Source organism: Lepidochelys kempii, chromosome 5, assembly GCF_965140285.1.
Source record: "Lepidochelys kempii isolate rLepKem1 chromosome 5, rLepKem1.hap1, whole genome shotgun sequence".
NCBI classification, from domain to species: domain Eukaryota; kingdom Metazoa; phylum Chordata; order Testudines; family Cheloniidae; genus Lepidochelys; species Lepidochelys kempii.
The window spans coordinates 50,554,390-50,574,920 of record NC_136384.1 but is presented as its reverse complement, the minus strand read 5'-3'; the positions used below and the strand labels follow the sequence as shown (position 1 = coordinate 50,574,920).

Below are 20,531 nucleotides of genomic sequence, written 5' to 3'. Positions count from 1 at the left end.
AGAGAATCAGTTCAGGTGGCAGCTCTTAGGTTCTGCTGTTAAAGTCTGATCCCCTTTCTTCTTATAAAGGAAGAGAAACATCACAAAGGGAGAGAGGCAAGAATGGCAAAAGGTAGGAAAATGCAGCTTCTGTCTCTGAGGCTGGTAGTTCAATTGATGGAAGACCGTAGGAAAAGCAGTTGGCATGCAGGCCAGTTAGTGACTCCTGCACCCTGGCTTTACTGCCCTGGCTCTGGAAAATGTTTGGGTAGGTTACTCTTAATTTCCTCTCACCAGTCGGGGGGAGGGGTTGTTGTTTGTTTTTTTTCTGACATTTGGCTGATCTTCAATGCTTTCATTCTGCCAAACTGATAACAGCCAAAAGTTACAAGGTTAATTTTATCTTGGCTAGCTAAGCCAGACTCTCATTAGGCAAAAGTCAAAATGAGAATTAAGAAAGAGGAAGGAGGAAAAAAGTAGGAGTAGAAATAGCCATCTCACCCCACCATATGGCAATCAGGAACATTAGGTTCATATCACAGGAGTAGCTTAGGACACAGCCAGGGAGGCGATGATGTCATTTGGTTCCATCTCCTTGTCTAGTCAGGACGGAATATCTGACAGAGTGGGAAAGAAGAAGGCTCATGGTGTGATTGTAAATCCTTGGGACCTGCCCTGTGATAAAGAGGATCGTATTCGTGATGCAGGTTGATGCACTGAGCATGATGCTGCCTAAGGATCAGTAAGCTGCAAATACTCCCTAGGAAAGAAGTGTCCAAAACAGGCAATATTCTTGTCCCATCAAAACTGCCCAAACAAAATACATTTCCTATAGTCTGTACATGGACAGTTTCTCTCATTTTAAGAAGATCCTGCTGTGTTGCTATAACAATTTTATAACTTTACCACATCTGGAAAACTTCTAATCAGCTGTTTCTTTGGGCCACACAGACTCATTAAACACCATATATTTGACTTAATTCTGGGCTTTCTTTCAACAACATGTTTATAAACTTAAGTGACCATCCTACTTTGAACAATATAGGGCTTCAATCAAGGCTAGGGTTGAACACAACATATCTCTGTCTATTTTATACCACCTTATTACAATTTATTTTAAAAGTAGTGGTCTAATATCAATGCACAGAATTCTGGTAGTCCCCCATTAGGCCATCATTATACTCTTTTTATCTCTGTCTCTTATTTTTTTCCATGCATGTTATGTATTATGTTCTAAAAACTGCAAGTATTTTTTTTTGCTTCTGCCATAGTTCTTTATCTCTGTAGAAACTCTTTAATCATCAGTTAATAAACGAAATTGAGGGGAATTATATGACAGTCGTGTATTGGTGGTTCATGAGACGGGAAGTCATTTTGTGGCTGAAAAAGCTGGTGGTTTTATACATAAGCTGGCTGACTGCCCAGAACTGCTCCTGCAAAGAGGAAAAAAAATTAAGAAGGGAAGCCAGTTCTTTAATGGATTTTAATACAGCTAAAACAGATGAGACTTGAGTGACGTACATCAGCCAGCCAGGTGCACTTATCAATGTTCTTTTCTGAAACAGAAATCCTTGACCCACCAAGGATATTGTTGGATTTTGTCATCCAGCACAATTAGTGACAAGCCCGTATTAGGCCAGCTTTTAATTATGGGGTCCTTCTGCTATTCAAACTTCAGGGCCACTTCTTTAGTAAGATCAAAATGGAGGTCTTCCTAATCCATACTCTTCAGTGGCCCTTTTCATCTCATTCTAAAAACAGAGTTGTTGAACAGAGATTTAGGTCAATACTGCATCCTTCTTGGCATGAGATGGAGTAATTTAAGGCGATTGATTAACAATCAATACATAAAGTTATAAAACAGGCTTGCTGGGAGTGCTGAGAGATGCTGTTTTGTGGCTTAGAAATATTTCGCAAAAAATGTATTCAAGAATACAGTTCTTTACACAAAACTCAGTTGAATTCCAGTTGTATTTAGCCAGCAGACATCCCTCTAGATCTACAAGCTTTACTTTGACAAAAGGCTGTCAAATATTACAAGCAGTGACAGAGCAGTGGTAAAACTTGGGAATTATCAGCTGTAGTGAAGGCTATTTTGAAATGCAAAGTTTTCCTCCCCCTGCCTTGAAGAGATAGTGTTATCTATTACAAGCATAGTAAGAACAACATCTTTCAATAGAGTGCTTTGGATTGGTAAGATCCCCTCAATCACTCCATTCTCTGTTCCCAAAAGGTCAGCTGGGTGGACTCTCCCCTCCAGGAGATTTGACCCCCAGTCTTCCCTTAAAACCTGATCCACAGGTGAGGGGTCTGGCATTTCGCATGCAGATCCTTCATCCTCCTCCTGGGGAAATGCCTTCCTACAAAAGGTGAGCAGACCCTCATGTCCCCCCTCACCTTCCATCTGGACTTCTCTCTCTGGATTCCCCCCTAGCGCAGACAGCCCTGTGTCCTCCAAAAGGGAAGGTGACCCTGATCCAGCTGTGGGCTCACAGCTACCAGCTGTGACAGACCCTTCACTGGCCAGCAAAATCTGCCCCCTTTCACTCAGGTTGGGCATGCTTCCAGCTACAGAGCCCTTGGGGTCTGTTCCTATCGCAGCGGTCGTCAGGACCCCAACTTCCATCTCTGGGATACATGTCCCTTTGCATCCTAGGGCAGGGCCTGTCCCCTGCTGAACTGCAACTTCCTGGCAGTCAGCAGCTGCGATGGTCTCCCCATTACAAGATGGAACATCCTCCTCCCCCAGAGAGATGATGACAGGACAGGAGCTGGCTGTATCCACCCCCTCCCACAGGGACCTGCCTTGAGCCCCTGGGTTACAGGAACTGGTCTCAACCATCCCTGCCCTCAACAGCCCATTTTTCCACTGCTACAGGGGAATTAAAGAGACACTCTCCTATTTCCCCAGCAGCACCTGTGACTTCACCCTCCCATCTGGGGCTTTCAGCACAAGATTCCTTCTTGCTGCTAACAAACACTGGGACAGGTTCTGCCACATCAGAAAAGTCATTCCCCAGTAGAAACAGTACAAAATTGTGTGCCTCTGCTGTGACAAGTCAGTTCAGCCTGCAAATCACCAGTTTACATATGTACCTTAGCTAAAGGGGCAAGGACCTTATAACCTCCCAACAGTTCTAATTCTGTCATTTTTCCTGTTAACAAATCCTTCTCATGGTTCAGGTCCCTCCTGACCACAGAAATCTCTGCACTAGTATCCCTCCAACCTTGGAGCACTTTGTCATTAAGCTTAATAGCGTTCATATGCTCACTGCTTGGTTGTGTAGAAGCAACCTTTACAAATCCTGTGTGGTAAGAGACAATAGTCTGGAATGCCCCTGTGCTCTGAGAAGCAGAAGTTCCATGTGTTACTGGCTGCCTGTTCCCACTCAGCCCAGGACATTTATTCCTCAGGTACTCAGTGGAATTACAATGATAGCACCTTCTGGGCTCCTCTGCTTATACAGGAGACTTGGGACGAGTAACAGGGGAATTGGGAGGTGAACGTCCAGCCTCCTTTTTCCCCAGAGGTAAAACAGTGATTCTGCTTTCCACCAACCCTGTACCCCTCTGCCAGTGGTTTATGTTTAATTGCAGCTTGTGATTGCTCATAAGAGTCTGCAAAACAAGCTAACTCACTCACCGCATCCACCTTTTTGTCCCACAAATATTGTTTTACATCATCACTGCACATATTCAGGAACTGCTCCTGAGCAACCAAATCACACATTTCTTCAAAGTTTGTAATGCCTTTTCCCCTCATCCACTTGTCTAACAAATCCCTTGTTTTATTTATATAAGCCACATTACTTAATCCAGTTCCCCTTGTAAGGCTCCCGAATTTAACCCTGTAGGTTGTAGGTGTAATCTGAAACTGTTTCAAAACCAGTTCCTTAAATATACCATAGTTTGAAGCATAAGCAATAGGCATCTTATTGCATATGTCCAGAGCTCTCCCTGTCAATTTTGCAACCAAAGTAGTCATCTTTTGATCCTCAGGAATCGCATGGAGAGTGCACAGTCTCTCAAAGGTGAGGAAATATTCGGCAATATTACTGGATTCATCACAGAGCGGGCATAACCATTCCCATTTGTGGATTTTTGGGGGAAGTGGAGCCAGCTGCTGAAGGGTTCTGCCTTTTCTACTCCATTACAACCAGTTCATGCTTCTGGGTCTCAATTTTTGCTCAACTCTGGGCCTCAATTTCTTTGTCTTTTAAGTCCAGGGTTTGCTGGTGGGCAGCCTTTTCTTTATCAGCCTCCAGCTGCCTGAGTTCCAGGGCAGTTTTTGTGCTTCAATTTGAGCCTGCTTCTGGGTCTCAAGTTCTTTTATTTTAACTCCGTGGCTCTTTCATGAGCAGCTTTCTCCCTGGCAATTTGCACATCAATTTCCATTTGTCTTAATTCCATCTGCCTTTTGTGTTCATATTCCTTCTCAACAGTCTTCACGTTGTGTAGTTCTAGCTTCTTCTGAGCTTTACTCACTCATTTTGCTTACTTTTCTGTCCCTATTTCCCTTACCCACAATAAGCCAACAGAAAATACCAAACCAATAACCACTTTGTCTGTTCTATAGCCACCACTCCCTTAAAATCATTTCCAGAGTCTCAAAGCAAACAGCTGTGCACATATCCTGCCAACTACGTCACTGTGATGAGTATGGTCACAGAGACCCCCTTGGGACTGTCACCTGATGTGCTGAAATGATCTCTAAGCCTGTTTTCCCTGCCAGCTTGGGACTTCAGGAACCTTGTCTTGTTGAGCCAGACACGTTAGCCTGCTGCAACACAGACCCAGGGTCTGGTCTACGGCCCCCAAAGCTACAGGCTTAACTGAAAACAGCTCAGCAGGTTACCTGTCTCCAGCACCCAGACACTCAGTTCCCAATGGGATCCAAACCCCAAATAAATCCGTTTTACTCTGTATAAAGCTTATACAGGGTAAATTCATAAATTGTCCGCCCTCTATAACACTGATAGAGAGATATGCATAGCTGTTTGCTCCCCCAGGTATTAATCACTTACTCTGGAGTTATTAATAAACAAAAGTGATTTTATTAAGTATAAAAAGTAGGATTTAAGAGGTTTCAAGTAATAACAGACAGAACAAAGTAAGTCACCAAGCAAAATAAAGCAAAAACATGCAAGTCTAAGCCTAGTACATTAATAAACTGATTACAGGTAATAGCTCACTCTCAGAGATGTCCAATAAGCTTCTTTCACAGACTAGACTCCTTCCTAGTCTGGGCCCAGTCCTTTCCCCAGTACAGTCCTTGTTAGTTCCAGCAGACATCTCAGGTGGTAAGCAGGGATTTTCTCATGACTGGCAGCCCCATTTGTCGTGCTCCACCCCCTTTTATAGCTTTGGCGCAAGGCAGGAATCTTTCGTCTATGCTTGTCCTCACCCCCACCTCATCAATGGAAAAGTACAAGGATGAAGATGGATTCCAGTATCATGTGACATGGTCACATGTCACTGTAAGACCCCCTAGTCTCTATTCTTCCTGGGTTGGCCCACGGGTATAGAGGAAGGCTTGCAGGTAAATAAACCATTTACAACCAATGGACCTAGTCAATGGGAGCCATCAAGATTCTACACCACCATTAATGGCCCACACTTTGCATAATTACAATAAGACCTCAGAGTCTTCATATTTCTAGCTTCAGATACAAGAATGATACATGCATACAAATGGGAAGAATATATTCAGTAGTTTATAACCTTTGTTATGATACCTTACAAGAGACCTTTTGCATAAAGCATATTCCAGTTGCATCATATTCACGCTCATAAGCATATTTCCATAAAACATATGGAGTGCAACGTCACAGGGTAGAAACCCAGTAATGGGTGGGTGGGTTTGAAATTAGGCAAAGCAGGGTTTGGACAGAAGAGGAAGGTTGGAAATGTGGTAACTGCATTTAATTTTTGTGCTTTTGTTCTTCACCTTAGGTGCGCTTAATGATCACAGATGCTGCAAGACACAAGCTTCTTGTACTAACTGGCCAGTGCTTTGAAAACACAGGAGAGCTCATTCTCCAATCAGGATCTTTCTCATTCCAGAACTTCATTGAGATCTTCACTGATCAAGAGGTTTGTCCTTAACAAAATGTCTTTCATTACGTTTTAGTGTGATGACATATTTTTAGATGCATTGACAATGGCAACCTTGATATACTTGAAACTAGCATTGATGCCTCAGGGTTGGTGTCCTTTGGCCCTCTTTACACAATTTTCTTCAAAATGTCTATTTCATTACTTTAGTTTTGATGTAACAACAAAATTAAATTTTAATTTGGCAAATTGCAATAATAACTTTACGAAATAAAAAAAAGGGGAGTATTATTATTCAGTGTACTTTTACAAGGCAACCCAATTAAGTTTGACACCTTGTTTACATCAGTTCTTGCCTGATAGCAACTACCTGGTAGATAACATTAAATAAGACACACAGCAGTCTGTAGAATTAACAATTGATATGTTCACCACATATCGTTTTGTTTTGCTGCATAGTATTTAAAATTTGGTCTGAGAAATCTGTAAAGTGAGTGTCTATTATATACCAAAAATTATAAGCAGCTACCCAGTAAATACACCAGTATTTAATTCTGTTTGTAATCATTATTCTGTCTTGTTTAATACACTGTGTCATCAAGCTCCCATAGGGCACAGGAACCCATGGTAAATAAGCTGTCAGACTTAATTTGACTGTTCTGTAAAAGTATATGTTTAAATGAACAATAAAATCTCATTACTGGAATTTTATTTTTCAACATTAACTAGGAGTATTTCAGAAGAGTGAGATTTGGAATTCCAGCCCTCAAAACATATAGCTTAGCTATGTCTCTCAGTAAGAGCTAGTCTAGTTTGGCTCTCAGTTTCAGGGGTGCGTTGACTTCAGAGGGAGCTGCGCTGTACCATCAAGGGAAGGACAGGTTCATAATATCTGAAACCAAATGTGACGTCTAAAAATTAGCATCATGTACAAGTGTGTGACAAGATATAAGCCACAATGTACTGCCTCCCTGGCTGATTAATAAAACAATGTAATTTTAAAAATCCACACAAAATTAGGGCCAAATCCTATCCTTACTTGTAGAAAACCAAACTGTGGGAAGGGAAATGGAGTAGTTAGCTTGGCTGTTAGTTACAGGTGCTGTGAGAATGGTTCGTGGTGGCAGACACACTGGATAGTGGGGCACACTCTGTTGCCCTTTTAAAAAGGAGCAGTGTGCACTCCTGGATAATGGCAGCATACATACTAGCTGGTAGGGGCCTGGCCATGCGCCTTAAATGGGAGACAGCTCCTTTTAGGGGTTGTGATACACCCGTTGGCATAGTTACTCTAGAGGGGAAGAGGAATCCTATGCCGCCTTGCTCCCTTAATACAGCACAGGATAAGATTTGACGTTTACTTTGGGAGATTGAAGGTTTCTTTCTCTATGTTTTGGCCATTTGGCCATTGGTCTAAGACTGTCTTCAAGTAATCTATTTTCAGTTGAGTAAATAAGTCATTCCTTGCAGGTGGGGAAATCTGCTGCTGAATCCAATTCAGAAATCCAGATCTTTCCACAGGCAATGCCTGCCATATGATTTTCAACTTCTCCCTTACCAAATCGCTGTAGACATCCAATTCCAGTGTCCTAACAGCAGCTCTTCACAATTTGAAATCATTATTTTACATTGGCTGCCCCACGTATCTGATTCACTCTCCCTCTGAGCAACCAAGTCACTGCAAAAAATGAGAAATCCACACTGATTCATTTTAACAAATCTATCTCTGTGTGAACAAACAGTGTTTTCAAAAACAGATATCTTTCCTTGGTATCAAGGAATCTTTCCTTGGATCTAAAAAGATAATAGGAAGTTACACCTTGGCAACATCTGAGACAGTGGGGTTGCATGGGAGTAGTTGTGAACAGAATTTGGTCCAACATCTCTAGACAGAAACTGTGGGCCAAATTCTGCTTTCATGGGCACCAGTATAACTCCACTGAAGTTCATAGGTATGCATTTATGTAACTGAGAGGAGAGCTCTGAAAACATAGCAATGAAATTAAAAAATGGGTGAAACTACCTATGCTCTTCATTAACAAAGCTGAAATTCTTCAAGTAATATAGCCCACAGACTCTCTACACTATATGCATGTTCCTTTTAAAGTTCTCAGTCTAATTTTTTCACAATTTATTTAATGTGGCTAAAAGAGCTCAAGCGTTTCCCACTAGATAATTAAAGAGGTCTCGGTAAAATGACAGACTAAGTCTATCTGATCTTCTGTTTTACTGTGTAGCCTACCATTTGAGAGACATGGTCAGGTGGATTCCTAACATGTAACATACTTACTGGTACAATCCACTAGAGCTGTCAAGTAAGGAGGGTCAAACTTTGCCTTTCTTTTCTACCCAAACTACTTTCTTTTCAAACTCACCTGTCCCTCTCAAAAGGAACCCTGCATAAGAACGGCCATACTTGGTCAGACCAAAGATCCATCTAGCCCAGTATCCTGTCTTCTGACAGTGGCCAGTGCCAGGTGCACCAGAGGGAATGAACAGAACAGGTAATCATCAAATGATCCATTCCCTGTCGCCCATTCTGGTAAACAAAGGCTAGGGACACCATCCCTGCCCATCCTGGCTAATAGCCATTGATGGACCTATCCTCCATGAATTTATCTAGTTTTTCTGAACCCTGTTATAATCTTGGCCTTCACGACATCCTCTGGCAAAGAGTTTCCTCTAGCCAATTTTCTTCTTTGAAACAACTTATCCCTGGTGAGTAGGAAAAGAAACTTCAGAAGCAACCTTTGGGAGCAATAGAATATTAAAATATTATTGGATCTTCAGAGGATGGTTCCATTATACCAGTGCTGCCCAAACTTTTCTTGTTCACCCCATCCCCTTACCAGTAATGGAAACTTCCATGCTCCCCTCCATAACTTCACAGTTGGCCCAGCAGAGGAGTTTGGGCTGAAGGTGGAGGTGGGAGCAGAACTGGGGATGGGGGAAGAGCTGGAGCTTGAAGTGGAGCTGGCCTGGAGGCGGAGAGGGAATAAGGGCAGAGCTGGGCTGTGGGTGGAGCAGGGGGCAGAGCGGGGCTGGGAGCAGAGATGGGGTCCAGGAGCAGAGCCGTGGCTGTGGCTGAGGCTGGGGGCAGGGCTGGAGCACAGCCCAGGTCCAGAGTGGAGCTGGGGACATAGCGGTGCTGGGTGGTGCTCCCCGCTCACTTTCCCCCTCCCCCCTGTGGGGGCTGGCCTGAACAGCACCATGCCTCCTCAAATGTTCTTTCATGCCCTACAGTTTGGGGACCACTGCATTATACCATTTCAAATGTAGATCTAGTCTCCAAGATTCATGTACCCAATTTAACCTTAAACTCAGCTCTTCCATCAAAGCCATTTTTCAGTGTATTCCTGAACTTGCTACTCCACTCTGAAGGAATTTGTGTCTAAAACTGCTGTTCACCCACTTTTTCACTGGTCAGCCCTACCAGTGGCTTAATGTGATCACATACTTATCCCTCTCATCATTGTAAAACAAAATCTTGAATGACTTATTATCTTCCAGACTGCAGACGGTCAACATCACTAATTCAGTGACCACTCACCCACCTTCTTCCCATACAATCTTTGATCTTGCCAGAAAATTTTCCCTACATGGGAAACCATCATCTGCATCCAAATCAGAGGCACTGAATTATCACTATCCCTCCATCAAACTTTGTCTCATTGATCTGAATAAAGAGCACTTCATGTCACTTTATCTTCCCATAATAATGTGTGTTCTATAGACTGAATCTTACCCCTCAGCAGAAGCCCAGCACAAGGAGTTAGGCACCATCTGTATCCCACTCAGATGCGCTTAATTTTACTGCTGCAGTTTGCCTGTCCTCACCTCCTCTCTCTCCACTCTACCCCTTCCATCCTTTCTCTATGATTGCCATTAATATGACTCTCCCATTTTCCTCCTTTTACTCTTTCCTCCCTCCCTTTTGTCCTGTCTTTGCTCTCTTCCAAACAAAGCTATGTCTGATGTTTGGATAAGATTTATTTATACTCTTATATAAGTTGGTTTATATACTTAGTAAGGATGACTTGTGAACATAAAACAGCTGTTCTGAGATTTTATTCCTTTTCTGCTTTTATTCGTTACTCACCCATACACACTGGGTAGATTATTTTTGTGTGGATAACATCCACCATCTCATTCTGTGTTTCTGTTGAATTTTACTTTCACTAAATTCTAAAAATAAATTCCATAACAACAAAAATAGGAGAGCAAGAAACACACAGATCTTCAGAGTTCCACTGAAATGAAACATCTCCTAGACACACAACATTAATTATTATAGTACTCTCTATTCCTCTTGGTAATCCAGTTTATGGTCCAAAATTTTCAGTTTGTTCAGCTCTAGTCTAGTCTAAATCATCTTTATAAAAGTCTTTCTTGTAGATATAAATTACAATTGACTATTCCTGAAAAGTATTTTGTAATACTTTGCAAGATGGTGAATATGCTTCAGTTACATTTGCAGCGTTATTGTAGCCATGTTGGTCCCAGGATACATGAGAGACAAGGTGAGTGAGGCAATATCTTTTATTGGTGGAAGAGACGAGCTTTTGAGCTCAACAGAGAAAAAGAGCTCTCTGGAAATCAAGAACTTGTCTCTTCTACCAACATAAACTGCTCCAATAAAAGACATTATCTCACCCACCTTGTCTCTCTCACAAATTACATTGACATTTGGTCTCCATATTCAGTTATTTGACTGAATTATTAAAAAAAAAAGATGCTTGAACAGTTTTGTAATATCTTTGTCATGAGCTAGTTGAAGTCTCCTGCATATACTTTATTTACAATAAAACAAATGGAAACTCTGTATGCAGTGGGGATTACCCTGTAACTGGGATTTAAGTCTGGAGGCCACACTGGGTTTGTAAAAACCATTCTTGATGATAAGGGGCTGATGTAATTCAGTCAGGTTCATGTAACTCATTGATCCTAGCGGGCAGGAGTTTGTGCACTGCCAGTGCAGAATACTAAGTACAAGGTTATTCAGGAGTTCTGAATCCCCCTTCTCGTCTGTTTACAGAGACAGTACTGGGTCCAGTAACATTTTATTGCTGTTCTCCCAACAGGCCCCCAATGGCAGCAAAGGAGAGACTTGCAGCACCCTGTCACCATTTAGCTGGCGTTTCTAGCCACAATTTGTTTTGGCTCACAAACAGAATATGTTTTGGTGTCTTTTAATAAATTATTAGTCACTATCAGATCCTAGTCTGGGAAAACCATTATCCACTTTCAAGATATGAGCTTTCTGTCTTTGCTAGATATGAGACTTTTGGAAGCCAAGGGAAACATTTGATGCCAGATTCTGTCTTCAGATGCACATATGCAACTACCATTGACTGCAGTGGGAGTTTTCATGTGTATCCAAGGGTAGAATGTGGCCCTGGTGTGCTTATTTGCATGCCAGTCCGCAGGACTGATTCAGTTTGGAGCCATTTCGTAGCTGTGCTGATTTCTGAACTCTGAGAGCAAACTGAAAAGAGGAAATTTGTCAGCGAAGGGTTGAAATATTATGTACTTTTATTTTCTGTTTACTAATCTGAGACCACCAAACATATGCCTTCAATTCAGAGTGGAACAGAATACTAGCTTTTGGTACTGAACACAGGACTCTTTGTTCATAGAAGCCTCCAGTTCAGTGTCTGTTTTGGGTCTCAGAATGTTGTTCAACACTGGAGAAATCAGTGGAGTTATTCTGGATTTAAACTGGCAAAAGAACTCAGAATGTGGTCCGTGATTGTTTTAAATCAAAATGTTGTCAAAAGGATTTTTAGCCACAACACTCAGCTGTTTTTTTTCTCTCTTTTTTGCTCTGAGTTTACATACATAAGTTGATATATAATGTATGCTCTGTTGTTCAGAGATTAATTACTGAACATATGGTGTTAATACAACTGCCATTTTATAGCCTTTTTAATATCTAATTATATATAAATGCTATGGAGTCCATTGTTCCATTCAAAATGTGTATATTTGCAAAATTGCACACTAATTAAGAATATGCAGACCTGCCTCTTTAATTCCCATATTTCAGAAACCTAATGATCTTACAAAAGTTTTGTTCTCAACTCTTTTTTAACTTTGAAGCAGTAAATCTGCTCCCATAGGTGCTGGAACTGGGGGTGCTGCATCACCTGCTGGCTTGAAGTGGTTTCCATCATATACAGGGTTTACAGGTTCAATGGCTCTCAGCGCCCCCACTATACAACTTTTTCTAGAACCCCTGTCAGCTCCTCTTCTTGTCAAGAGCTGGCCAGCCGTTAAACTAGTTCTGGTGTGATGCCTGCTTTTTTTGGCACCAGACCATTCAAAAGGCATTAAAATAATGGCAGAATTGTGGAATGCAGCCCCATGTTGGGAATAATGCGGAAGCATCCTGCTCCAGCAAGAGCTCCAGGAAGTATTGTGGTTCAGAGTGTGCCTCCTGGAGCTTCTGTGGGACACCGATATATCATGCCCCGCAAAGAGGGTATAATGTGTGCTCCCCTGGGTGGTGCACCAGCTCTACTGGCTGGTTAGGGGAAGTGGAGAGGTTCATAGTTCATTTGCACTGAGTAGCAGCACCAGCACCATGGAATCCTCACACTGTGCTCTGAGCATAAGGACTCCCATTGTACCCAGCCTCTCTGTGAAGGATGCAAGAGGTGCCTTCAGCACCCACGAAGAGGCCAGGCACAGTCTGTTTTTTTGTATTTAAAAACAGTACAGCAATAAGCTGATAGCAACAGATTCCTTTAGCACCTAGAATTGGCTCCTGTCATGTGAAAAAGAATAAAAAAGGAATGTTGTATCTTTAGTGTGAAGCTTATAGTGTAGCTTGCACTATAACCCAAAGATAGCCTTGCTGTGTTATATTTTTATATGACATTTCTATTACGAAATATAAATTTACACCTCCCTTTTGTCTTTTTTGTTTTCCAATGCTAGATTGGTGAATTACTGAGCACTACACACCCTGCCAACAAAGCCAGTTTAACTCTGTTTTGCCCTGAGGAAGGGGATTGGAAAAATTCAAACCTTGACAGACATAACCTTCAAGACTTCATTAACATTAAACTCAACTCAGCATCCATATTGCCTGAAATGGAAGGACTTTCTGAATTCACAGAGTATCTGTCAGAATCGGTAGAAGTGCCATCACCCTTTGACATTTTGGAACCGCCAACATCTGGAGGTTTCTTGAAGCTCTCAAAACCCTGCTGTTATATTTTCCCAGGTGGAAGAGGGGACTCTGCATTGTTTGCAGTGAATGGATTCAATATGCTCATTAATGGGGGATCTGAAAGAAAATCTTGCTTCTGGAAACTTATCCGACATTTAGACAGAGTGGATTCCATTCTGCTCACCCACATTGGGGATGATAATCTACCAGGAATCAATAGCATGCTTCAACGAAAGATAGCTGAGTTAGAAGAGGAACAGTCACAAGGTTCTACTACCAACAGTGACTGGATGAAAAATCTGATCTCACCTGATTTAGGAGTTGTATTCCTCAATGTTCCTGAAAATCTGAAAAACCCTGATCCTAATTTTAGGGTAAAAAGAAGCATAGAAGAAGCTTGTTTCACTCTCCAGTATTTAAATAAGTTGTCTATGAAACCAGAACCTCTCTTTAGAAGCATAGGAAATACCATTGATCCTATCATTCTGTTTCAAAAAATGGGAGTAGGCAAACTTGAGATGTATGTGCTCAATCCAGTCAAAAACAGCAAAGAGATGCAGTATTTTATGCAGCAGTGGACTAGTACAAGTAAAGATAAAACTGAATTACTGCTGCCAAATGGTCAGGAAGTAGATATTCCAGTATCCTATTTGACCTCAGTCTCATCACTGATCGTTTGGCATCCAGCAAATCCTGCAGAAAAAATAATCAGAGTTTTGTTTCCAGGAAACAGTACTCAGTATAACATACTAGAAGGACTGGAAAAACTCAAACATTTAGATTTCCTTAAACAACCAATGGTTACACAGAAAGACCTTACTGGTAACATACCTAGCCCAGCAGTGAAACAAGCAAAGCTGAAACAGCGAACGGACAGCAAGGAAAGTCTCAAACCTGCCACAAAGACACTATCAACCAAGACTGTCAGAAAAGAATCTAAAGAAGAAGCATCTGAACCAGCAAAGCCTAGTCCTCCAGAAAAGCCTCAGAAAGTAGAAAGCAAGGAAAAGACTACAGTAAAAAAGGAAAAACCGGCAAAAGCAGAGACAAAACCTTTAGTAACAGAAAAAGATATGACAGTTAAGGAGGAGCAGCTAGTAAAATCCGAAATTGCTGAAAAACAAGCAGCAGATGTCAAACCAAAAGTTGCAAAGGAGAAGCATGTGAAAAAGGAAGTGAAAGTAAAATCTGAAGAAAAGAGAGAGGAAAAAGAAAAACCAAAGAAAGAGGTTTCTAAGAAAGAGGAGAAAACACCTACCAAGAAAGAGGAAAAACCTAAAAAGGAAGAAATCAAGAAAGAAGCGAAAAAGGAAGTGAAAAAGGAAGAGAGAAAAGAGTCTAAAAAAGAATTAAAGAAAGAAACTCCCCAAAAGGAAGCTAAAAAGGAAGCTAAAAAAGAAGAGAAAAAGGAAATTAAAAAGGAAGAAAAAGAATCCAAAAAAGACACCAAAAAGCTTCCAAAAGAAACAAAGAAAACACCTGCTCCTTCAACTGAAGCCCGAAAGCCTGTGACAAAACCTAAAGCACAAAAGAAAGAGGAACCTGTTAAAAAGGAAGCTGGGCCTGCTGGAAAACCAAAGGAAAAAGGCAAAATTAAGACAGTAAAGAAAGAGAGCAAGGTCAGTGAAACACAAGCTGCTGTGGCTGCAGTGGGAGCGGTTGCCGCTGCAGCAGCAGCAGCAGCTGCTGGAGTGGTAGCTAATGGAAAAGAACTTGAAGCTGAGAGATCCCTTATGTCTTCACCAGAGGATTTAACAAAAGACTTCGAAGAATTAAAGGCTGAAGAAGTAGAAATAGTAAAGGAAACAAAGCCTCAGGTAGAGTTAATAGAAGGTGAAGAGAAACTAGCTGACTCAGAACAAAAGGAAGCACGTGAAATCCAGAAAGAAAAACTAGATACTGAAGGACCTGCTGACTCTCCTGATGAAGGTATAATGACCACTGAAGCTGAGGGTGAATGTGAACAGACACCTGAAGAGCTGGAGCCTGTAGAAAAGCACAGGGTTGATGACCATGAAAAATTTGAAGATGAAGGAACTGGTTTTGAGGAATCATCCGAAGCGGGTGATTATGAAGAAAAGGCAGAGACTGAGGAAGCTGAGGAACAAGATGAAGATGAGGAAGAAAAAGCAACATTGGGCATCACAAAACAGGATATTGGCATGGCAAGAGAAATGGGAGAGACTGAAGCTGATAAATATGCTAAAACTAAAGATAAATATGTTGAAAAGGCAGAATCTGAGGCAGGGGATGAGCGAGCTGAAGAAGACATGGAAGAGACTGTTGAAAAGGCAGAAACTGAAGAGACTGAAGAAGAAGCTGAGGACGAAGACAAAATGGAGGATGTCAGAGATGAAGAAGAGGAAACTGAAAAAGTCGAAGCTGAAGAAGATTATGTTATGGCTGTGGTAGACAAAGCTGCAGAGGCTGGTGAAGTTGAAGATAAATATGGCTTACTCATAATCACACCAGCTAAACACTCTGAACCTCAGTCCCCAGCTGTTGAACCAGCATCTTCTATCCATGATGAGACTTTACCTGGCGGTTCAGAAAGTGAAGCAACTGTTTCCGATGAAGAAAATAGAGAAGACCAACATGAGGAATTCACTGCTACTTCAGGTTATACTCAGTCTACCATTGAAATATCCAGTGAGCCAACACCAATGGATGAAATGTCAACTCCTCGGGATATCATGAGTGATGAAACGAACAACGAAGAAAGTGAATCGCCTTCTCAAGAATTTGTAAATGTTACTAAGTATGAGACATCACTGTATTCTCAAGAATATACTAGACCTAAACTCTCTCCACTTCATGATGCTTTCAATGGTTTATCTGAAGGATCAAAAACAGATGCCACAGAAGGTAAAGATTATAATGCTTCAGCTTCTACTCTCTCACCCCCTTCTTCATTAGAGGAAGACAGATTCTGCAAATCTTCCTTTCAAGAAATGTACCATCAAAGAGAAAATGAAATCAAAAGTACTGCTAAATTAGAAATCAAAGATACCTTTTCACAGGCATTTGAGGAAAAAAAGCATAGCCCAGCTAAGAGTCCAGTTCAGAGTCCATCACCTCCATCACCAGTTGCTAAAACACCACTAAGTGAACGTAGTGTGAACTTTTCTCTGACCCCAAATGAGATTAAGGCATCAGTTGAACCTGTAGTGCTCACTGCATTGCCTGATGAACATCCAGAAGTCATTGAAGAGCACTCTGTCAGCCCGGATGATAAAACATTAGAAGTGGTGTCTCCTGCACAATCTGCTGCTGGTAGTGCAGGCCACACACCTTATTATCAGTCTCCCACTGATGAAAAGTCCAGCCAACTTCCTTCTGAACTCACTGAAAAGGCAGCAGAGGCTCCAGTTAGTTTTGAATTTAGTGATGCCAAAGATGAGACTGCAAAACCCAGAATAAGCCCTATGGATGAGCCTGTGCCAGACTCAGAATCGCCTATTGAAAAAGTTCTCTCTCCTTTACGAAGTCCACCTTTGATAGGTTCAGAGTCTTCCTATGATACATTTTTGACTGCCGATATAAAGTCAACTGCCAGACTGACTGAGGGTCATTTTGAGGAGAAAAGTGAAAAAGAAGAGTCTCCTGTTCAGATAAGCCCCGTTTCTGAAGTCACCTCTGTGGATCTTTTCCAAGGACAGCAAGATGAAAAAGGTATGGCGTTTATGCCTGCTAAAGGTTTTGGTCTAGAAAAGAATATGGAGGATATTGAAGCTACCAGTTCTCAGTCTCCACTTGTTTTGGATGAAAGGAAGTTAGCAGGAGATATCTCTCCTACACAAATAGATGTTAGCCAGTTTGGATCTTTTAAAGAAGACACCAAAATGTCAATATCTGAAGGTACAATCTCTGACAAATCTGCAACTCCCGTTGATGATGTTGTAGCAGAAGACACATATTCACATATAGAAGGAGTTGCTTCTGTCTCCACAGCTTCTGTTGCTACTAGTTCATTTCCAGAGCCTACTACAGATGATGTATCTCCTTCTTTACATGCTGAGGTTGGATCACCACATTCTACAGAAGTTGATGATTCTCTTTCTGTATCTGTTGTACAAACACCGACAATTTTTCAGGAAACAGAAATGTCTCCATCTAAAGAAGAATGTCCGAGACCCATGTCAATTTCTCCACCAGATTTTTCACCTAAAACTGCAAAATCAAGAACACCAGTGCAAGAGCACAGATCTCCTGAGCAGTCAACTATGTCAGTAGAATTCAGTCAGGAGTCCCCTGAGCAGTCTTTGGCAATGGACTTTAGTAGACAATCTCCAGAACATCCCACAGGAGGCACTAGTGTACACCATATATCTGAAAATGGACCAACTGAAGTAGATTATAGTCCTTCAGAGATACAGGAACCTACTTTTTCACATAAGATATCACCTGTGGAGCAGACATGTTATACTCAAGAAAAGGATCTTTCAGAGATTATTTCAGTATCTCAGATTGAAGCTTCACCCTCAACTTCATCAGAACATACACCTTCACAGGTAGCTTCTCCACTGCAAGAGGAAACTCTCTCAGGTGTTATGCCACCCAGAGATATGCCTCTGCATTCTTCATTTACCTCAGAAAAGATGCAGAGCCTAGGAGAAAAGCTTTCACCAAAGTCTGATTTATCTCCTTTAACTACAAGAGAATCCTCTCCTTTATACTCTCCTAGTTTTTCAGATTCACCTCCTGCAATCAAAGAAACAACTGCTGTTTGTCACTCACCATCACTATCACTTCATGTGTCCTCAGATAAAATATTTGGTTACCATACCTCAGTAACACATGACACAGTAGAAGACTCTCTAACAAAACATAGTCCAGAGCCTTTAGCCTCCACAGAAAAAGATGAAACTGAAAAAATCACCAGGTCATCTGAGGCTATTAGTTATTCCTGTGAGACAACTGGGAAAACCACTAGATCACCAGAGGCCATTAGTTATTCCTATGAGACAACTGGGAAAATTACTAGATCACCAGAGGCCATTAGTTATTCCTATGAGACAACTGGGAAAACCACCAAGTCACCTGAACCTGCTCTTAGTTATTCCTATGAGGCAGCAGAGAAAACCACGAGATCACCAGAGGCCATTAGTCACTCCTATGAGACAACAGAAAAAACCATCAGGTCACCTGAAGCCATGGATTATTTTTATGAGAGAACTGGAAAAACCACCAGGTCACCTGAGGCTATTAGTTACTCCTACGAGCCAACAGAGAAAACCACCAGGTCACCTGAAGCCATGGATTATTCCTTTGAGAGAACTGGGAAAACCACCAGATCACCTGAAGCTGTAGAATACTCTTATGAACCAACAGAGAAAACCTCCAGGTCACCTGAAGCTGTGGAATACTCCTATGAGAGAACTGGGAAAACCACCAGGTCACCTGAAGCTGTGGAATACTCCTATGAGAGAACTGGGAAAACCACCAGGTCACCTGAGGCTGTAAGTTATTCCTATGAGCCAACAGAGAAAACCACCAGGTCACCTGAAGTCATGGATTACTCCTTCGAGACAACTGGGAAATCAACGAGATCACCTGAGGCTGTTAGCTATGCCTATGAGACACCTGGGAAAACAACAAGGTCGCCTGAGGCTGTTAGTTACTCCTATAAGACAGATGTACATTTTGCTGCAGAAAAATCATCTCTAGCAGAAACCCGTCAAGATGTCGATTTATGCCTTGTGTCTTCCTGTGAATACAAGCATCCCAAAACTGAACTTTCACCCTCATTTATCAACCCCAATCCCCTGGAGTGGTTTGCAAGTGAAGAACAGTCTCAAGAACAAGAAAAGCCATTAACCCAGTCTGGAGGAGCCCAGCCACCGTCAGGAGGAAAACAGCAAGCACGCCAGTGTGATGAAACTCCTCCCACCTCAGTAAGCGAGTCTGCTCCATCTCAGACCGATTCAGATGTTCCCCCAGAGACTGAAGAATGCCCTTCTATTACTGCAGATGCTAACATTGACTCAGAAGATGAATCTGAAACCATTCCAACTGATAAAACAATTACATACAAACATATTGACCCTCCACCAGTCCCAATGCAAGACCGCAGTCCTTCACCCCGGCACCCAGATGTCTCAATGGTAGACCCAGAAGCTTTGCCTGTTGATCAGAATTTAGGCAAACCTTTGAAGAAGGATCTGAAAGAAAAGACCAAAACTAAAAAGCTGGGTACGAAGACCAAGTCTTCCTCACCTGCCAAAAAAAGTGATGGGAAATCAAAGCAGGTGGCTTCACCAAAGCCAGGTGGCTTAAAGGAATCTTTAGACAAAGTTTCCAGAACAGCTTCTCCAAAGAAAAAAGAGTCTGTGGAGAAAGCAGCGAAAAATATCTCTATTCCAGAAGTAAAATCTTCCCGTGTTGAGGAAAAAGATAAGGAGGCCAAGAATGCAACAAATTCCACAACATCGAAGTCTGCAAAGATTGCAACTTCAGGTAAGGAAAGATCAGGACCTGTGTGTATCACGAAAAGATGTGGGGCCAGATTCTCAGCTGGTATAATTGAGCTATGTTGATATTTCATCAGCTGATCATCTGGCCTGCGAGGTGTGCCTGAGGAAAATCCATGTTTATTAAAAATCTATAGTATAAGGTTTCACATTTAAATTAATTAAATTCACTGAATCAACTCTTTAATCTGGAAAAAGCCAATAATTATTTAGATGTGTTAATTTGCTCAGATATCAAACAATTAGCGAGGCAGTGTATGAAATATAGAGTGCAATTATTATTTGTCCAATTTGTTAGCCAGCTGGCTAAGCTGAAAATTGCTATGTGAAAAGTTAAATGAATAGTAAGCAACTATTCTCTTCATTATAAACATAATTTAGACATAAAATTGTAAAGTGAACAAGCCCCATTAATTAGTTTGAGTTGTGTGAGTGTAATAGGAAATTAGATGTGTTTTACTGTGCCAGTGCATTATTCCTTATTAAGTATTCAAAAGACAGGCAGTTATCTAAGCATGCACTTCCATGAAGTCTGGCTACATTCTGATGGTGGTGGTTTACTAAACATATAGGGAGATCATTTCCTACAGACGTTCCTGTTCATTCAATGAAACTGTAAATCTCATTTACAGGGTAGATAGTTGAAAAGGCACAGTTCCCCTGCAGGGCTTACCCTGAGGGCTTGTTGAACTAAAGGATAATCTGTAATACAATGCACCCTATCCTGCAGCTAGGAGCCTGCAGAATCTGATAGAAAATACTGTGGTTTTCAGTTGCGGTACAAAAATTATGGTTAAAACAGAAATATCTCTGTACAGATATAGATAAAATCTAAAAATTCAGATATTGATCAA

General features: G+C 41.5%; 1 protein-coding gene across 1 annotated transcript in view; it reads left to right on the top strand.

Annotated features, from left to right (window-relative positions):
* The window catches only part of MAP1B (microtubule associated protein 1B), a 97,658-nt gene that overhangs the window by 66,545 nt on the left and 10,582 nt on the right, over positions 1 to 20,531 (top strand). The window contains exons 4-5 of the mRNA XM_073344314.2: positions 5,932 to 6,072; positions 12,973 to 19,663. Of these exons, the coding sequence (XP_073200415.1) occupies positions 5,932 to 6,072; positions 12,973 to 19,663 (6,832 nt within the window). The remainder of the gene's footprint in view (positions 1 to 5,931; positions 6,073 to 12,972; positions 19,664 to 20,531) is intronic.